Raw genomic sequence first — 20,522 nt, 5'->3', positions numbered from 1 at the left:
GTGTACATGCATAAAATAACATCAGAGTTATAGGGCAGGACATAATAAGAAATATCCCTCAACAAGTTTTTTATTGAATACCCATTATATACTACAAAAAGGACACCATTGTCTTATGGATATAAACTCAGTAATTCTAAATAAAATGTCAGGATATTGAGCAGATCAGATGCAATAGGTTAGAATTAGGAATTCTGTTAACATCATTTAACATGCTAATTGGAAAGAAGAAAACTGTCAGATATTTGGCAAGACTCAGGATAATTTTAATTTCTCTCAATAAAATTAAAAAACATGAGTACTGGGTCGGGGAAAGAAAAGAAGGGAAAAGAAAAAATATAAGAAAAGGAAAAAATGGAAACAGAGTCTTTGTAAATAGGGAAGGGTGGAGGGAGTGAAGGGAGGGCAGGGGAAGGGGGAAAAAACAAGAACCAAGATGGATTATGTAAAGGTACAAGATCCCAATGATGAATGTAACTGTACGATATACCTAAAATGTGCCAATAAATGTAATAAACCATGAGTATACTCATATATAACTTACTGGCTTTGTAGATATTTTTTACTCTAATACAGTGCAGACTAGGAGGTCTGTAAGTACCTACCAATCAGTGATGCTTTTTGTTTTCACAGCCGGTGATACGCTGACCAGTCACTCTATGGTGTGTCTCTACATCGAAAACAGAAAGGGTCTCATTTTCAATATCTGTAACTGTTGTATTGTTTTGTAGTTGTTTATAGTCAAGAAACTTCAAATGACTGTAGAAAAGATGAATTCAACTGATTCCTAATTTGCTTCTTTTATATATCATATGCTAAGCAAAGAGAAGCGTCAGGCACATGTTTGTCATTCTCTTTAGGCACTTAGTATATCTCTAGTCAGAAATTTAAAGGGATCGGCCCAGAATGACCATCTTCTTGATTGTAATGCACTTCTGCAATGCTTAAAAACACAGAAAAAGGCAAATCTTTACTCCGAGTTCCGTGATGAGTGGGTTAACCTGGGAACAGACCTTCGAGATCCCATGCCAGAGATCATTAGTGATAAAGTTCTCCCTGTGTGACTGGAAAGCAGAGCAGTGTTACGCTGGAGCCGGCCTGGAGGCCACAGTGCTCAGGACAGAGGGAAGCCCGTTCCTACCCTGCACTGGCCCTGGCACGGGACCTCACAGCCTTGGTTTACTGTCTTACTTCCTCACAAGACTGCTTTCGGAAGTTAGCTTGACTGGAGTTGATTTGAAAAGTATTTTGTTATATAAACTGTTAAGATTTCTGGTATATTTAGTTAGGATTGATTAGCATTTTTTTCTTCTATCTGCTTTTTTATATTCTTTTTCTCCCAAATGTTCATTCCTCAGGGCATTACACTGGAAGAGTTTGACAAATTATCTTTCAATATGATTTTAATGAGCCCTCCATGTCAGCCATTTACAAGGTATGTACAGTGTATTTTTCTGAGAAAGTGCTTTTGAAGACCACTAGCTACGTTTTCACAGTTTTGAAAGTTTTCATAATACACAATTCCTTTCATCTACTCATAGTCATAATTCAGCATTAATCTTAAAGGAAATGATGATTATAATTATATGGAGCACAATAGTTTGATCAACAGTAATATGTAAGATGGTACTCCCATATACCTACCTAAGATACAACATTGATTTCTGGCCCAAATCATTTTAGTTTGTTTCAACTGTTGAGCATTTAAGAATACAGTTTAATGAAAATGAATTTCCATAATAAATATTCAAATTAAATTTAATACAAAATTTAAAAGCTTGTCTAGCATGCATTTATTCATTTGTGCATTTTATATTTCTTAAAATTGATATGTACATTTAATAATTCTGACTTTTCATAGCCAGCGATTATAATTTCTTTATTAAAAATCATGTACTATTTATTTTACTACACATTTTGAGGAATTATGTCTTAAAATCTTAGCTAAATCATCTTCACTTACATATTTTTAATAATTTTATTTTACATTTTAAGTAGTAATAATAATAAACCTCTAAGTGTCCTACATTCAACAAACTCATGGGGAAAGCATTGCTCTTATTATTATTTTATAGGTGAGAAACTGGAGCATAGAAAGGTTAAATAACTTTTCCTTGAAAATCTGAGCCAGGATTTATCAATCATTTTATATATTTGTTACGTAATGAAAGAATACTGAATACCAAAAGAGCATAGAGAAGGAAATGGCTAGTGCTTACCAGGAGAGGGGCATTCTTTCAGAGGTGATGTCTGAACTATGTCTGAGAGTAGATAAGAGTTTATCAGAGAGGGCAGAGGACATTCCATATAAAGTAGCTCTAAGTGTAAGTATGAGTGTGATCTGTTAGGTACAGTAAGTAGGGTATACAGAATAAAATGCAGCCCCTCCATTGCACAGCATCATATATTACCCCGATATCTTTCTTACCACTGCCCTTAACCTTATTCTCCTAATTTCAGCTGCAGATGACCACAGTAATCGTTCTATAATTGTCAACATTTAGAACTTGGAGAAGAAAGAGGCAGAATGTGAAGAACCAAAGATTTCTATAGGAATCTGTTTAGGTCCAGTCTAATCCCTAAGCCTGGGTCCACTGATGATGTGGGCCCTGCTAACTGATAAGAGCCATTGGGTAACTTATTTAAGATTATGAAGCTAATGAGTACCGAGGTTTTGAACTCTAGTCCTCTTCCTGCTATTCAGGCCTCATCCATATCTTTCCTTCTGCTTGATCCTTGGTCATATTGTGAATTTAACTTGTAAAATTTAATTGTTAACCCCAATACTGCCTGTTTATAGAAGCAGACCTTCAGCTTAAAGCCTCTGTTAACATTGGACAAGATTGTCTTAGTTATTATTTTACCTGCTGAAATGATGATTATCGCCAGTGTCTTGAGTTCCAGTCTCCTACACGCCCCAGGCAACTTATTTATCTGAACTCTTGTTGTCTCACACGGGTCAGAGCAAAAGATATTATCAGCAAATTGTGTGATGTGTATTTTAAGGGAGTACTCAGTTATATTACTTAATGAGTTTGTGTTCTTCTTTGGTTCATGTCAGTTACTTTGGCATGTTGCTTTATAAAACAAGCTTTAAGTGTATTTATTAGATTTGTAAGGCTTCTTCTTTCAATTAAACAAATAAATACATTTTGTTCACTAAAGCCTCAAAGAAGCCTATATTTTTTTGCTGAGGATCAACTATTTTAAAATAGTACACACAAGTTATACAGAAAAGTGGCTTTCATTTTGCCATATTCATATATGCATGTAACATACTTTGTTTTTATCCTCTCATGAACTTCATCCCCTTCCTCTCTCCCAGTACCATTTCTTTTTTAAAGTTTTCCTTCTAGATTCCTCAGGTGAAGGAAAACATGCTATCTTTGTCTTTCTGAGTCTGGCTTATTTCATTTAACATGATGATTTCCAGTTCTATCCATTGGTCCACAAATAACATGATTTTATTCTTTCTGGCTGAATTGTCTTCCATTGTGTATAGATAGCACATTTCCTTTAACCGTTCATCTGTTGATGGCAGCAAGGCTGTTTCCATGGCTTAACTATTGTAAATAGTGCCACAATAAACATGGGTATGCTTGTATACTGATTTTAATTCTTTTGGGAATATACCAAGGAATGGTTTTTCTAAATCAAATAATATCTCTATTTTTAGGGTTTTGAAGAAATTCCATACTGATTTCCATAATGGTTATACTAATTTACATTCCCACCAACAGTGTAACCCCCCCCCCCATTTTCACCAACATTTATTGCTTTTTGTGTTCTTGATGATAGTCATTCTGACTGGGGCAGATTGAATCTAAATATAGTTCTGATTTGCATTTCCCTGATGGCTAAAGATGGACCGACATATTTTAATGCTCTCAGTTTTGACTTTTTCAAAGCAATTTGCTATGTTTATATAAAATTCTTGATAATCTTTTTTTGTGCTTTCTTCCTTTAGAATTGGCCTACAGGGTGATATGACTGATCGAAGAACAAATAGCTTCTTACATATTCTAGATATTCTCCCAAGGTAAAATCTTCTATTTTTGTACCTTAAACTTAAAACTATGGGTCTGGAGCAATGTAATGTTAGTCATTCTGTAGAGATTAGCAGTTTTTCAAATACTGTGCATGTCATTTATCATCTCATGCCATGACTAATAGAATAACTGCAAGTGTTCTTTGATTCCATGCTTGCCACCACAGTGAGTGACAGGGATTATAACCCACAAGTTGGATTCTATTGCCTTTCCTCACAGAAGTAATGTAAATGATGCTAATGTTAGTGACTGCTGTTCTCCATGGCAGAGACATGTGCTAACGCCGTCACTCTGTGTGAATGGCCTCCCTTTGAGTTGTGCAAGCCCCTGTTTTGAGGTGAGCCTCAAAAGAAATTAACATTTCAAGTGTGGACTTTATCAAGTGTGCCATATTTATGGAGAAAAAATGAATAAAATATGAGTCCTCTCCATTCTCTAAGTCTCCTTTATAAAGAATTTAGAAAATTGCTTAAGCTCATGTTTCCCACAAGTAATGATCTTCTTTACTTTTTACTTCTTGTAATGAAATATTTGGAATTACATTGTTTGATTTTTTTTAGATTACAAAAATTACCGAAGTATATTCTTTTAGAAAATGTTAAAGGTTTTGAAGTATCTTCTACAAGGTAAAAAATGTATTTGTCTTGCCTACATCTTCCACTTGGTGTGTTTTATAGTAGGAATGATTCTGAAAAAAAAGCTCACAAAATAAACATGTATGTCACACATGCACATATTACATACTTTACTTACTAATATTGATGTTGGCTAATAATGTAAAGTATTATAACGTTTCGGCCTATTGAGTCTATCCCATTTTGGTATGTTTGAATTTTTCCAGATGGAGCCTTGCTTTAGTGAGAATATATTTCTCAATTTTAGTCACATATTGGTGCCTATTTCTTTTGAAGTAGCAAAGTGTTCAGTAAGAACTGGTCCTGGCAATGGGCATTTTCTGCCCTCCAGTTTCATGCATGAAGTAGCCCTGCATCCGAGGTCTGTCCTGGTAGCCCAGGTGGGGAGAAGCACCCATCTGAGTCCTTGATTTACCTGCTGTTCATAATAATAGTGTTTCTATCCAATTTGCTGCCACAAAGATATAGCTTCAGTTTCTATAGCAAATTCGTCAGTAGATTAGTGATATGAACTTTCATCAGTTTGAGTGATTATTATTTGGCAGCTTTATTTACTTGTAAAAAAGAATTATCTCTGTCTTTTTAATAAAAGGTAATTTCTCAAGTACTAGACTTAGCAAGGGCTTGAGATTATTGTCTTTCTAAACAGATTGAGTGCAGTTACAGTTCTCACAGTACAGTTTTATGTACATTATTTTATGAGTGCCACTTCCAAATAAAGGGTGAAAGCTTTTCTTTTTCATTTTATTTTTCTTTTCAGAGACCTATTGATAGAAACAATAGAAAATTGTGGCTTTCAGTACCAAGAATTTCTATTATCTCCACCCTCTGTAGGTAACACAAGTATAAATCCTTTTATGGATTATAATTTAAGGATTTTTTTTCTTAGTGGGAATTTGGTTAATAAACAAAATGGCTCTATATTCAATAATATGTAAATCCTGAAATTAGTTCAGATTTGGGTCTTACTTTCTAAAGAATGTAGTAAATGCATGTAGATTTATTTATACTTATCTCATGAAAAAATTGTATACCTTGAAGCTCATGAAGGATACATTTTTTCTTTGGAAAAGAAATGATAACATGTTGCATGTTTTGAAAATATGTGCAGTTTGGCATTTCCAAAGTAGATGTGCTGTGTTCAGTAATGCTTCACAATAAACCAAGCTAGAAAATAAAATGAGTGTATGATAATTTTCTAATTACTTTTTGTGGGACATATCATTAAATTGTAAACATTCATTTCATGTTAAGGAATTGAAGTAATTGATTTTAATGTTATATGACAGATTTTGATTTTGCGTGTCACTGTGTTTTGTCATTGTTCTTTTTAGTTTCTTATCATCCTTAGCCATATTATATATTTATTTTCCCAGAAATAAAAAGAAAACCCACTTAAAAGATAAATATACAAGCTGTGGAAATTGGCAGTATATCTGATCTCTTTAAGTTTATTTCATATTTAGTGCCTTTCAACTGCTAAAATATAGTGAATCCTTTTTTAATCAAAGTAATAAATAACCAAGAGTAACTATAAGCAAATTTCATTTTTGATAAAATACCTGTAAATTATAATTATTTTACCTGTGAAATATAAAATGAAAGTGACTGATACACACATGATTCATTGGATTCAATCTTTACTTCATATAAAACAGCAGGTTAACAGGTTTAGAATTCACTCCAAAGAAATCTTCCACAATTCACTGGCGGAATTTGCCCTGGCAGAGCCTGGATGAGCACTTGTGGGTTTTGTTACTGACATGAGTGGGATGCATTCAGTGCTGAGCAGTGACAAGCTGCTCTGCTTCCCTTGCAGCTCGGCATTCCCAATTCAAGGCTCCGGTATTTCCTTATTGCAAAGCTTCAGTCAGAGCCATTACCTTTCCAAGCTCCGGGCCAGGTATTATGGTTATTATTATTGTGATTTCTCTGTTGTAAATGTATCTCAGTCTGCTAATTTAATTTCAAGAACTGCTTTCTCTAGGGTTCTAAGTATCAAGTAGAGTCCATACATAGTCCTGACCATGCTGTAGGTCCATCTCCGAGGCCTTTTCCCTCACCTGATGGCACTTTCAACATAAAAAAAAGTCTTCATCAGAAAAAAAAATAAGTTAAAGTAAGAAAAAGCAAAAAAAAACAAAACAAACTTACCATCAGTGTTGGTAACTTATCCTTTGACCATTGACTATTGTGCATTTATCATTTTCTTTCCTCAAATGAAACTGTTGGTTATTTTTGATAAAATATAAAAATGACTTAAGAATACTTTAACACATTGGTTGCATTTTCTTTAAAGCCAATACTATTTAGCTTAATGGATTATAATGTAATAATTTGTAAAGGAATAAAATATTCAATTGGTACAGATAGAACTAATTCTGTGAGTAATTTTATGTGCTTCTGACAAAAATGGAGATGGTAAGTGGGAGGGGAAAGGGAAAGGAAAGAAGGGAAAAGAAAAAATATGAGAAAAGGAAAAACATGGAAACAAAGTCTTTGTAAATAGGGAAGGGAGGGCAGGGGAATGGGGAAAAAACAAGAACCAAGATACATCATGTACAGGTACAAGATCCCAATGATGAATGTAACTGTATTGTATACCTAAAATGTACCAATAAACTAAATGGAAAAAAAAAATGGAGATGGTTTAACAGTTTCATTGGTTCCGAGAAGCTCTCCAGAGCTACCACTAGTTTGCATTAAGTACTCAAAAAACAAGTCCTGCTGAGCATGGTGGTACATGCCTGCAATCACAGCACTTGAGGAGGCTGAGGCAGGAGGATCACAAGTTTGAGTCCTGTCTTGGTAGCTTAGCAAGACACTATTTCAAATAAGAAATGGAATAGGACTGAAGATATAGCTTAGTGATAGAGAACCCCTGGGTTCAATCTCTCAGTAACACAAACAAAACAAAACCAAAAAGGCAAATCCTTCTAAAAGGAAATCAGTTGTGTCATTTGAATCTCCTGTAATTAAAATACTAATATATTCTCCCTTTTCATAAAGAATCATTCCAAAAATAATGTATAAAGTACATATATTAACAAAGACTTAGTCATTAAAAATGCCTGAGACAGTTTTTGCTTTCTAAAATGGGACTTTACACATGGTTATGAGTTTTGCAGAAAAAAGTTTTTCCTATGGGACTCATGAGTAGAAATAACCTTTCACATGAAAAGCACTTTTCTTTTTAATTACTAGTTTTCTTTTAGATCATGAGTATGCTCCAGTTTTTCCTTTTTAATAAAGGACTATGGCAAACTTTGACCCAAAAAACATTTTTTAAGAAATGTTAATGTTGCTTTTAAATTTTTTCCAAAGATGATGCTTTATCTGTATTTAATATACTTCCTGTTGCTTTGTTGAATGTTTTTATTAATAAATACAGAAAACAGTAATTCCATGAAATAAATCATCTGTAGCTTGATGACACTGGTATAACTATGTGATTAATAATTTGTAATAACTTGTACAAATACAAGTAAACCACAATTTCTGTCTTTTTAGTTGTAACCTTATAAAGGCTAATGCATTTTTTTCATAATGTTTCCTGGATGTTATTAATTTATTTTTGGTGTTTAATAAAGCTTTTGACAATTTGTGTATTTTTTACTTAATGCTAGGTACTGATGGATTTTCCCAAAATTGAATCTGAACATCCACAAAAACATGCAGTAGATGTAGAAAATAGAAGTAACATAAAGAAAATTGAACCTATTACTCACTTTGATAAAAGTCCACAGTGTTCTGGAAAAGATACCATTCTTTTTAAGCTTGAAACTGCAGAAGAAATCGACAGAAAGCATCAACAAGACAGTGATGTCTCTGTGCAGATGCTGAAAGATTTTCTTGAAGATGACATTGAGACGGATCAATACTTTTTACCGCCGAAATCATTGCTGCGATATGCTCTTTTATTAGATATCGTTAAGCCCACCTGCAGAAGGTCTGTGTGCTTTACCAAAGGGTAGGTTTTCAAGACTCCATTTGTGTTGTATCCACAGTATCCAGGCTTTTCTAGCTACTGTTTCGTTGAGTTTTTAAAACAAAGAACTTTGTGTAAAATGTTTCTGCTGGAATGATTTTTTTTCTTGCTCATAATTGCTTGCTTCGTGTTCCATTAAAACATAAGTGAAGTTTCCTTCTGGCAGGACATTATGTGCAGCACCACAAAAGTGTTCAGACAAGGCCATTTCTTTGGTGAGCTTTGTAAATAAGCAGCGTTTACACACGGTTTCTGTAGCTCCCAAACTGCCAGGTTTTTACTAATTCTCTTTCCATGACACATCAAGCCTCAAAGAGTTATGTCCATTCTCCTGAAATATGTGTAAGAAGAAATTAAATTTTAATCTAAAAATAAAATTGAATCATCTGGAGTACATTAGGGTAAATTTTAAATTTAAACTTTTTTCAGTTTTTGAATACTATATTACCATGGTTCAGAATTCAAAAGGTACCAAGATTATAAGACTCCTTTTTGCTTCTGTCTCTTGGCCAGCTAGTATATCTGCCCCCCCTGCAATGCACAACATCATTTTACTTTATTACCTTCCAGAAGGGAAGGTTATTTGAGAGTTTAAGTATACATATATATTTTATCTCTATTTTAAGGGAATGGTGGCCTACTACATATACAGTATTATATGCTCTTTCTTTTACTACACAGTAGAAATTGGATATTACAGTGCATCAGTACATACAGGTCTTTTTTATTTTTATGGTATACATATGTCATAACTTGTATTACTGGTTACGGATTGATGAACATTTAGAGTGCTTCCATTGGGTTCTTTTTTAAATGTTTAATACACTTTCTTCAATTTTTAAAGCCTAGAAGGAAGGGGGAAATTATGCTTTTTCAGAGAAATTTTGCCCAAGATCCCATCTTGTGAATGCCACTGACCGCATTTGATAGGTAGTCGTGTGATGTGACAGTTCAAGCCTTCTCTTACCTACTGGTTAGCAATCATGGACAAGACACTGCCCTGATAGAACTATATCAGACTCTTACTTTGTCGTGCTCTGCCCTTTACTTCTAGGGAAAGGGGTATATTACTTTATGTTACCGTAAGACTTCACTCAGCTGTTGTCTATTACCAAGTCCAAGAGGTTCTGTTCAGGACTCTCATAAAATACGACTTATCAATTTTGTAATAAAAAGCAACCTTTAGATTCTTTCAGAATTATAAAGATGGTAAAAAAAAAAAAAAAAAGAAACCTTACTGTAGAAATCTGTTCTGCTATAGATAATGTATAGATAATGGTCTACTCTAGATAATCTACTATAGATAATATATATTCACATGTGATATACTTGAAAAAATAATTTGAAAAAGTTATTTTCCCAGTTATGGCTTTTTAAAACTGCATATCTTATATTCTCTTTGCAAAATAATAACAATGGTAATATGTAGAATAGCCAGTTTGGCAAATGATATTAGAGGAAGAAATAGTACCAATTCCTTTCATTTCTGAAGTATTTTATACTTTTTATACAGCTTTTATATGATGGTTCAATTCTTGTTGAAAATGATAGTAAGCACATACTGAGTTAAGTGAGAGGCAGAGCCTGGCTCAGTGGGACCATGGTTGTGTGGTATTAGCGAGCAGGGCTTTGGGATCCTGAGAAGATGTCATGGGTCAGACATTATTAAAAATAGCCATATTTCGGCCGGGGATTTAGCTCAGTGGTTTTGCCACCTGCTGTGCAAGCGCAAGGACCCAAGTTCAACCCCCGGAAAAAAAAAAAAAGCCATATTCTCTTTTCACCTATACAGTGATTTGTTTTCGTGTGGCAGGGCTGCCAGTATTGGATAACCTTTGAGTACAAGGTGTAGTCTCTAGTGGCGAACATCACAGAAATGACAATTCCAGAATGGCAATAGTAATCCAATGATGTTTATACAACTCAAAAAACTATGTCGTTAACTTCTGAGTTTAAATAGAATTATCTTACGTCTTTTCCCTAGTAATTTTTCAATTACAAGTACATTTATAGGGTATCATTCAGTATATTTCAGAAGGATGCATCCGACTACCAAGATGAAGTCACTGAAGAAATAAGTATGCAGTTTAGCACTGACAGCTCCTTTAGGTACTGCCTGATTCTCATGTTGATTTTTCAGTTATGGAAGTTACATAGAAGGCACCGGATCTGTGTTACAGACTGCAGAGGATGTACAGGTACCATGTATGTCTTAAAACGGAAATATTTGAAAACAATAATATTACATTTCATTCTTAATTTGAAAATGTTAATTTTACATGTTCAACAGAGAATGAACTTTATTCATTTTTGTATATATTCATATCTAGTTTCTTTTATGTAGTAGAAAAATTCTTGTTGTCATGTATGAGCTTAAACATAGAGGGTTTCATTTTTATTTTCTTTCTTATATTGTACATTTTTATTTGATAAATAGTAAAGTGAAATTTAGCTTACAGTAATTAATATTCTAAAATTTTGCACAAACATCTTAATGTTGATGTCTTCCTTTGTAGCACCTACCATAAAACTTCTTTTAAAGAAAAAAATTTGTTGTAGGCAATGCATTTTATTCTTTAGTTATAAACTCTTCCTGGTATCATAGTTGAAAATAAGCCTGAGATACAGCAAATGTATATATTTGTTAATAATTGTAAAAGCACATTCTCTTTTTTTGTATTGATTCAAACTCTTAACTATAAATAAAATTTACTTATGATAAAAATTTTGTCATAGGTCAGTGAAGGCCTGGGCTTGAGAAATCGTATTTAATATACAGTATTTTATCATCTTAAGAGAGTATTTTAACTGGATGAAATTATATAAACAACACATTTTAACTATCTTGTTAGCATTGTAAAGTTGACTGTTGCTTTGTTGGTTGACCTAATTTCCTTTGTATCTTTCACTATATTTATGTTATATTGTCATTTATTGGTTGTAATCTCATGATTTCATTTTAAGGAATTGACAATGATAGATACACTGAAACGTATCCTAATCTATTCACTGTTAGCCTTTTCTCTTTTTCAAAGTTTATGTTGTGATTCTTGAGCCAGGTATGTAGTTTTTTGCACACAGACATTTTGCCTGTGAGTCTTGCTGCCAGGTGTCACAGGACTTCGTGTCCATTACTTTTAAGCAGTCTTGCGGCTGGAAAACCTTGCACAGTACTTTCTCATAATCTCATATGTTTTCTTGTAGATTGAGACTGTCTACAAATCCCTTAACAATTTGCCACAAGAAGAACAGATAACAAAGTTGTCAGTGCTTAAACTTCGATATTTCACTCCTAAAGAAATAGCAAATCTTCTTGGATTTCCTCCAGAGTTTGGTATGTGGGATCTATGCAGTCCTCACCTTTCATTTGTTAAAGCTCTCAAAATCCCCTTTGAGCCTCACATGTATATTTAATGAATAAATCCTTGCTAGACAGGTAGATTCAACAAACCCCCTTCCTGCCCCAAGTGCCACTTTTGGCATTTCCCTGACCTCTTTGCCCTTTTCCTAATAACCTGCTCCAGTGCGCACCTTTCTGACTCTGACCCTGAAGTCCAGCAGTGCTCCGAGTGGTAATGGACAGTTCCTCACCTGCTCGGATATCTGTTAGTAACCTCTGTAACCTCCTGTTTGAGCCCATCCTCTTGCTTGTGGAGTTCTGATCTCAGGAAGCCAGACTGCATCTTGTGAAGAATGCCTTTTATTGCCTTCTTCACTGAAGAAACCCAAAAGGCAGTTCAGTTGAGGGATCGGCGTGAGGGATGTTTGTGTTTATTTTCCACTGCAAACACATTTTCATCAGTTACACACCTTTGTCCTTCCCTCCAAGGGCTGATTGAGGTAGGAAAGTCTAGGAAAGCAGGGAGACCCTGGAGCACAGATTAGGGGCTCTCTGCAGGGCATTGCAGGGATGAGAGTGAGCACAGAGTCAGTGCTGTGCACTGTAAGAAAGCCATTGCTGGTAGGCCTGGGTGCGTGTGTGCGTGTGCGTGTGTGTGTGTGTGTGTGGGCACAAGTGTGTGCGTGTGTGGGGGGGGCACAAGTGTGCACATGCGCACCCAGTACCTGGTTAATGACCTTACGAAGGGGGTTAATGTGCTTTTGGGAATTCTGAGTGGAAATTTGAATGTAGAAAAGCAAAACTTCGTTGAATCCATGCTGTTGTAATATTAATACAACTGAAAAATTAATGAAATAGATCATGTGTCAGATTCTAAATAGTGGGTTTACAGATGAGGCTTTGGGACATAATCCTTTTGTACATTGGGGGGAAATTGCCAATATATTTAACTACTGTCTTGGTGATGATTCTCTAAGCATAGTCATAGCAACCAAGTTTAGTTTCCACTCCCTCACATCCCTCGCCCCTTTGGTGATCTCATTCAGTCCTGAATGTCCTGGGGAGTGTTATTTAAGAAAACATTTCCTTGCCTAGTTTATGTCACAAAGCAAGAGAGAAGGTCACAAAACAAGGAGCCCAGATGTGGACTCCAGAATTCTAACCTGCAATTCGATTTCTGTCCTTTTGTAAACAATCAGACTCACTTTACACACGAATACAGATGAGACTATCTAATAAAAATGAATTCCTAAGTTTAATCAGAGTTTATTTTATTCGGGAATGCGGAAGCCTGGTCAGGGGCACAGAGTTCAGACAGTGTGCATCCTGGCACCACCCTAACCTCTGCCTGTCTTCATTTACTTGCTGCGTACACTTACTTCACAGGGTCGTCCTGGCAAATAAGCTCATACAATGTCTGCGACAGTACAAAATTCACGTTAGCTTTTATTTTTAAATGACAGACACTTGTTTAATAACCTTTACTTCATAAATTTGTTTCACTGGTTTTAAATTTTAGGTTGTAAAGTGGAACTTTTCAAAGTTCTCTGGATATATTTGTAGAATACCTTTTTAAAAAATATAGGTGATATATAAAAAAGAATCATCTATGTGATGTATTTGGGTAGACAGTGTCCCACTGAGTAGCACTGTGGCACAGCCGTCCTTCGCATGTGTTCCCAACACAATTGATTTTAGGTCAGAAATGGGCATTGTTTGGGCTGTTTGTCCACTGGCAAGGATGGATTTGCATTGATCTTTCTGTATTTTTTGTCCTGATTCTTTGTGACTGGCTGCAATGTGTTGATGAAGTAGCTGAGACTCTAACCTCCACTTACTGTTTGAGAGCTATTATCCTCAGCTTGTTTATTTCTATTTCTTTACTTTTGAGCATTATTCTTGTCATCTTAACATATCCGAATTTTTAGAAGTCACCCTTTAACTTAAGCAATTATGTATTTTCTATTAATTAGTTTAGACTTTAATATCTCTATATAAAGTACACACAGATACACATGCATAATCTTTACAAATTTGGCTTGTTTACAAAGCTTTTCTCTCTTTAAGTATATACTATTGCAAAAAGTTGTCTCTGGAATATTCTTATTTTATTAGTACTCACTTGCAGTGCATGAGGTGTAAATTCATCTTATGCACTTAGCATGCCTTAGTTCTTTTTATTACCCTGCTTCCCTCCACCTGCCTCCCTCCCTCTGGCTCTAGATTTCCTTTCACTGTTTTCATTTCTGTTGTTAGGCTTTTTCAGTTCATGTTTGCAGCGCATTATGATTACATTCATTGTGGTCCCTGGAGCATATGTGTGACACACCCTGAATCTTTTTATGTCCCCTCCTCCCCCTCACTCTTGGTCTCTTGCAGAGGACCTGTGTCCCTAGCCCTTTAGCAGTCTTTTATTTTGTCCTCTCTTTGTACTTTGCATTACTCACATGAGAGAGACTGTACATTTAAGCTTGTGTGCCTGATTTATTTCGGTTAATAGAATGTTTTCAAAGTGTATTCACTTTCCTACAAATGTCTTCTTTTCAGCCAAGTGATATTCCACTATGTGTAGATACCACATTTTCTTTATGCATTCTTCTGTTGATGGATATATAGGCTGCTTCCAGGATTTTAACTATTATGAATTGTGCTGCTATAAACTGGTATGCATGTATCACTATAGTATGATGTCTTTAGTTCTTTTGGGAGTATATCTAGAAAGGGACTAGCTATGTCAAATAGAATTTCTACTTTTAGTTTTTCTGCGAAACCTCCATACCGATTTTCATAATGATTGTAAAAGGGATCTGTCTACATTATTGGTGGGAATATCAACTTGTTCAACCATTATATCCCTGGGATATACTAAAAGTTTGTTTGTAGATACATTTGTAATTCTGACTGCTTGAACTAAATGAGATGAGTAGTATGCTTGCCTATGACATATTATCTTTAGGCTATTAGCTTTACAATCAGGTTCAATTGCAAATAATAGTTTTCTTATGGCAATTACTGTTATTATAGTCAATATAATGTCAAGTGTTGATGAAGCAATTTTACCATAACCAACTTTACCTTCTGATTCTTCCAAACATGAAATTTTGCAGTTCTTAATGCTCTTTAATTATTTCCTACATTTTATTATCCAATTTACTTTTCCATTAGTTAATTGCTATTCCATATTGTCCTGAATGTAAATAGTCCAACATGAGAAAATCAGTTTGATGAAAAACAACTATGGGGGACTAGTATCCAGAATCTATAAAGAACTTTCACAACTCAACATTAAAGAGAAAAATTAATCTAATTTTAATATGGGCAAAGGATTTGAAGCAATATTTCTCCAAAGAAGATAGAAATATGGCCAATAAGCACATGAAAAACACGTTCAACACAATTGGTTTTTAGGGAAATGTAAATCAAGTCACAATGAAGAATTGCTTCATACCTATTAGGATGACTAAAATACAAAAGTTACTAGTAGAATTAGCAAAGAATCGAGGAAGTGGAATTGTCATCAAGGACTGGAAAGGTAAAAGGTTGACAGCTGCTTCAGAAAACTTTTGACAGTTCTACACAAAACTTCTACGTGAATGTTCACAACAGTATTATTCATATTAGACAAGAAGTAGAAACAACCAAAATGTCTATCAGTAAATCAATAGGTAAATAAAATGTGGTATAGCCATATGATAAAATATTATTTAACTATAAAAAGGAATATGTGTTGAAACATGCTGTAATGAGAATGAACCTTGAAAATGTGCCAAGTGAAAGAAGCCAGACATAAAAGGCAGGAATATATTATATGGCTCAATTTTTATGAAATGCTCAGAATAGACAAATCCATGGATTAATGGTTCAAGAGGTATCTTAGTTAACTTTTATCTCATTACTGAGACAAAATACCCAACACCCAAGGTTAAAGGGGGAAGGGTTTATTTAGCCTACAGTTTGTAGAGGTGTCAGTCCATAGTTTGCTGACACCAAGGCAGGGTGGCACATGGCAGAGAAGAAACAGTTAGTGGTGGGCAGAAGGTAGCAAGGGACAACCACAGCTCTTTCTCTTCCTTCTGTCTTATCCAGGCTACTTAGGGTGAGTGGCACTCACTCCCTTAATCCTAGTGTCCTTGAGCCTAGTGTTGCACCATGAATCAACCCCAGTGTCACACACGCTAGGTCCAGCCACCTCTGAAAAAGCCCCACCCATGACTGCATGAGGCTTTGGAGGACATCTAAACACAAGCCATAACAGGAGGCAAAAAGGGAAAATGGAAAGATGCTATTAGTGGGTACTGGGCTTCTTTATTGAAGGAATGCGAGTGTTCTAGAAGTTATGGAGACGCTTAAAACACTTCATCTAGTCTAAAATACACTGAACTTGACACTTTAAAAGAATGAATTTTATGGGATGTAAATTATCTCCATAAATAACTAAAAAATAGGAGCTACCACTTTTTCTATAGTACATTAATACATGGATTTCTAGGAGTTCTGTGGGCACACGTGTATACATATTGTATATGTGTGTGCATTGACCATAATATGATGCTATATAATATGATAATGTTTCATTGTGTAGGCAGTATAATGTAGTGGTATATTTTGGTTCCAAATTCTTATTTATTAGTAAAAATTAGGGCTGGGGATTTAGCTCAGCAGTGCTGCGCCTGCCTCGCAAGCTCAAGGTCCCAAGTTCGATCCCTGGTACCAAAAATAAAAAAAAAACTTAATGGAAACCTTAGTGAAATAAAGTTATATGTTACTTAACAATACATTCTGAGAAAGGTGTCCTCGTGTGATTTCATTATTGTGTGAACTTTATAGAGTGTATGTACACAAACTAAGTCATAACACCACTGGGTGGTACAAGCCTTGTGTGACCACCTTCCTACATGTATGTGGTCTGTTATTGACTCAGGTGTCGTTGGACAGTGCATGACTGTACTTCTGAAATGACCTTGTGCCTTTACTAAAGGATACATCTTTATATCTGTGGAAATTACTATTATAGATGATTATATTATAAATTGTTACTTTTCTTTTCTAGGATTTCCTAAGAAGATAACCATGAAGCAGTGTTACCGTCTACTTGGAAATAGTCTCAATGTGCATGTAGTAGCTAAACTAATCAAAATCCTATATGAATAAGTTTGAAATAACTCTGAAAGATGTTTGTGGTATTCCTTCATGTCCAGATAGTAATTCTGAAATTCTATTTTGAATTAACTCTGATGAAATCCATCTAAAGTATTTTAGTCTTTCTTTAATAGGAAATTTAGATAGTATCACAAAATTGTAAATTTGTTTTCTTAAATTTATATTCCTGTATTTTTATAAAGTGAAAGTTACTATTTTTGTCTTACAGAGAATGTATTTTTATATGAAACAAGTATGCATGGAATATTATCTTTATATGTAATGTGGTATAAACAAATTTGGGAACATTCAAATATTAATGTCTATGTGAATATTTTAAAAAGTATCATATAAGCTGTAGCAGTGAACCTTCAAAATACAAAGTTATTTCATATGTTAATTTCAGAAGTTGTCTTACGAATCTTACAATTTTACTTTTTTGTTACATAATCACTCTTAAAATGCTTGTTTTTATTCCAGCCTGTTTCAAATACTGTTTTACTTAGTCCTTTGAGTGTTATTTAATCTGAAGAAATACCTGTAACATTTTAAACCAACTGTCATCGTTTAACATGCAGCAGTATAAAGAATATATGAGAAAAATAGTCCTAAATTCTTCATTATCTCTCCATCAGGAGCCCCAGAAAATGCAGGTGTGCGCTCTCTGCTTATCTTTCCTTCAGTCTCCATTTGAAGGTCCAAGCTGACTGTCTCTTCTTCCCCTGTGCCTACTTTGCCATGATCAGAACTTGGTTTTACTTTCTTTCTCCAATTTTGGATTACATTTTCCATCACATTCTAAGGAATTTAGTTAGATTTTAGGGAGGAAATTGTCTTCTGACCCCATTCTATATGCCAATTCTTACCCCCTCTCTAATTTGTTTTATTGTAGTAACATATTCTGAGAACTTTTATAATGTCTAACTTTCTTCATCTCTCCTTGTCAGAACACTTTTTCCTTTCTGGTGTTTTGAAGTAGGGTCTCTGTATCTCAGGTTGGCCTTGAATTCACTGTAGTGAACTTGCAGTGATCCACCTGCCGCAGTCCCTAGAGAGCTAAGATTACAGGCATGTACACCACACCTGCATGAGAAGACATTTTGGAATGAAAGTCTGATTAGACTGAGTCTTGTGTCATCGATCCTATGGTTTTGATTTCAGTGAAAAGAGGAAGTGTCAAGATAAATGAGAAGACGCAAGAGCAGAAATTATAGCACAATATTTTCCTTCATACTTTGTACTTAAAAAACAATCATTCCTGTGTGGAGAAACTGGAATCTTCTGTGTTGCTGGCGGGAACATAAAATGGCATAGCTGCTGTATACAACAGCTGGAGCTTCCTCCAAAAGTAAATGTAGAATTATATGATCCAGCAGTTCTACTTCCAGGTATATACCCCAAAGAACTGAAAGCAAGAACTGGGACAGAAATGGGTACATGAGTGTTTGTAACAGCATCATTCACAGTAGCCAAGAGGTAGAAGCAAGCCAGTGTCCCTCCCTTCAACAGGTGAAAAAACCTGTGGTGCAAACATGCAATAGAATAGTATTTGGCATTAAAAAGAAGTGAGATTATAGCACAGGCCCTGTCCTGGGTGATCACTGGTACATTATGCTAAATGAATAAAAATACAAATATTGTATATGTAATTCCATTTATAGGAGGTACGTAGGAGACTCAAGTTCATAGAGACTATAGGATTATGTTCGCCGGGGATTGGGAGGAAGGTGAATTTGGAGTTAGTGTACATTAGTACAGAGTTTCTATTTGAGGTGATGAAAAGGTGGAGATGGATGGTAGTGATGGTTGAACAACAGTGTGGATGTACTTAATGCACCCGAAAATACCTGAAATGGAAAAGTTTACATTATGCATATTTTGCTTCGATTTAAAGAAATCATATTGTACTGTAATTTTTTCAGAACTCCTAGGTAAACATGGACATAGGGGAGCTGTAGGCCAGTACAGATGCATCAGCTGTCATTGCCTGCGTTTTGTGTATATGTCCAAAGATAAACCTTATTACAAGCCTCACAAATGTTACTATACAACCTGAAAGCATTTAGTACACTTCCACGTTGGTACTCTTCACTGCTGAAAGTTTATCAATAAAGTGGCTTATAGTTTAACTATAATTAACTGATAATAATTATGCTGTAAGTACAGTGTCTGATATCCTACTGAGCAATATTAGATAAAATATTCAGATACAGTGTACAACCACAAGCACTTGAAAGGTCTATGAAGACATTTGCTTTCACATTGAAAGTCTAGCTTTGTGCAATTTTAAAATCGTTCATGTGTTTCTTCACAGAAAGGTGCTGATTCTTGCCCTTAACTGATTGTTGAAAATATACCATAGCAAACATAATGCACAGCTTAATAAAAATATGGTTACCAGTGTTGTTTAATTACCAGATGTATATATAAATGCATAATTTGAAAGATGTCACTTTATTGAATGCTACATGCTATTGGCAATGAATATACATAAAATTTGCACTGGAAATTCTGTTTTCTGGTATTTGTACTTACACATTATTCAACATGTTGGAAAATACAGCCTCTGTTTTTGAAGAGAACTATGTGTAATTAAATCTTTGCCACTCTTAATAGTACATTGATTTTTTCATTCTTTTTTGCATCACTCTTGCTCTTTTAAAGAGGTTGTTAGAAAATCCTTTTGTAGTTATTACCTTGTCTCATAAGTTCAGCATATTTTAAGGACCCCAAACCAAGAGATGAAAATTATTAAATAAAGTAATACAAACAAAATGAGCTATATATTGGGAAGTGATTTTGAAGGGGAGTAGGAAGTCAGCATAGGAGTCAGAGCCTGACTAGCTTTAGTGGCAGACTGTGGCAGAGGGAACCATGGGATCAGCTGAGGACCCTGAGTATGAGTTCTGGTTATTAAGTCAGACTGCAGGTCCAGCGGTGCCCTGTGCATTGATGACCACCAGCCATCTTGCTGTTCCTCAACATCGAGAGCCTTTTAAAGAGAAAGTGCCAGTAGTTGAAATTATAAACAGTAAGGAGCTACCCAGCATTTTTTTCTTTAATTTGAGGATAAACTGTTCCTTGAATTGACCCAACCTTTTCAAGAAGTGAACTTACTTGGTAGAGAAGTTTTCAAGTGCCCGCCCGGACAAGCTGCATCACGACCCTCTTGGATGTAAAGACAGACGGTGTTAGAAGCAAGTGCAGCAGTTCAGCCCATAGGCAGGGCATAGGATTCTGAACAGAACTGCTGCCTTGGCCTTATGATTCATCTTCTTTCAGATCAAGAGTGATTAAGTTGGAGGTTTCTGAGCAGGGAGAAAGAAGCTAAGGACAAATGGAACTGGTTTAACTCTAGCTATAGCAGTACA

At 35.1% G+C, this 20,522-nt stretch overlaps 1 protein-coding gene across 10 annotated transcripts in view; it reads left to right on the top strand.

The window, feature by feature from the left end:
- Positions 1 to 20,522, top strand: part of Trdmt1 (tRNA aspartic acid methyltransferase 1) — a 97,964-nt gene that overhangs the window by 62,118 nt on the left and 15,324 nt on the right. For 5 of the 10 annotated variants that reach the window (XM_087207211.1, XM_004859970.4, XM_087207212.1 and 2 more), the window contains exons 3-11: positions 1,359 to 1,435; positions 3,968 to 4,039; positions 4,610 to 4,675; positions 5,445 to 5,514; positions 6,504 to 6,587; positions 8,311 to 8,654; positions 10,813 to 10,870; positions 11,877 to 12,006; positions 17,063 to 19,764. In XM_087207211.1, coding sequence (XP_087063337.1) covers positions 1,398 to 1,435; positions 3,968 to 4,039; positions 4,610 to 4,675; positions 5,445 to 5,514; positions 6,504 to 6,587; positions 8,311 to 8,654; positions 10,813 to 10,870; positions 11,877 to 12,006; positions 17,063 to 17,163 — 963 coding nt within the window. In that variant the 5' untranslated portion in view covers positions 1,359 to 1,397 and the 3' untranslated portion in view covers positions 17,164 to 19,764. Of the gene's footprint in view, positions 1 to 1,358; positions 1,436 to 3,967; positions 4,040 to 4,609; positions 4,676 to 5,444; positions 5,515 to 6,503; positions 6,588 to 8,310; positions 8,655 to 10,812; positions 10,878 to 11,876; positions 12,007 to 17,062; positions 19,765 to 20,522 lie in introns of those variants that run through there. The other 5 variants (XR_015449656.1, XR_015449655.1, XM_087207210.1 and 2 more) reach the window with 3 other exon arrangements.

Source organism: Heterocephalus glaber, unplaced genomic scaffold, assembly GCF_053883595.1.
Source record: "Heterocephalus glaber isolate CG9 unplaced genomic scaffold, H.glaber_assembly_v1.0 deba00000768, whole genome shotgun sequence".
NCBI lineage: Eukaryota > Metazoa > Chordata > Mammalia > Rodentia > Bathyergidae > Heterocephalus > Heterocephalus glaber.
The sequence above is the reverse complement of the archived record's forward strand: the minus strand, read 5'-3'. Positions and strand labels throughout refer to the sequence as shown.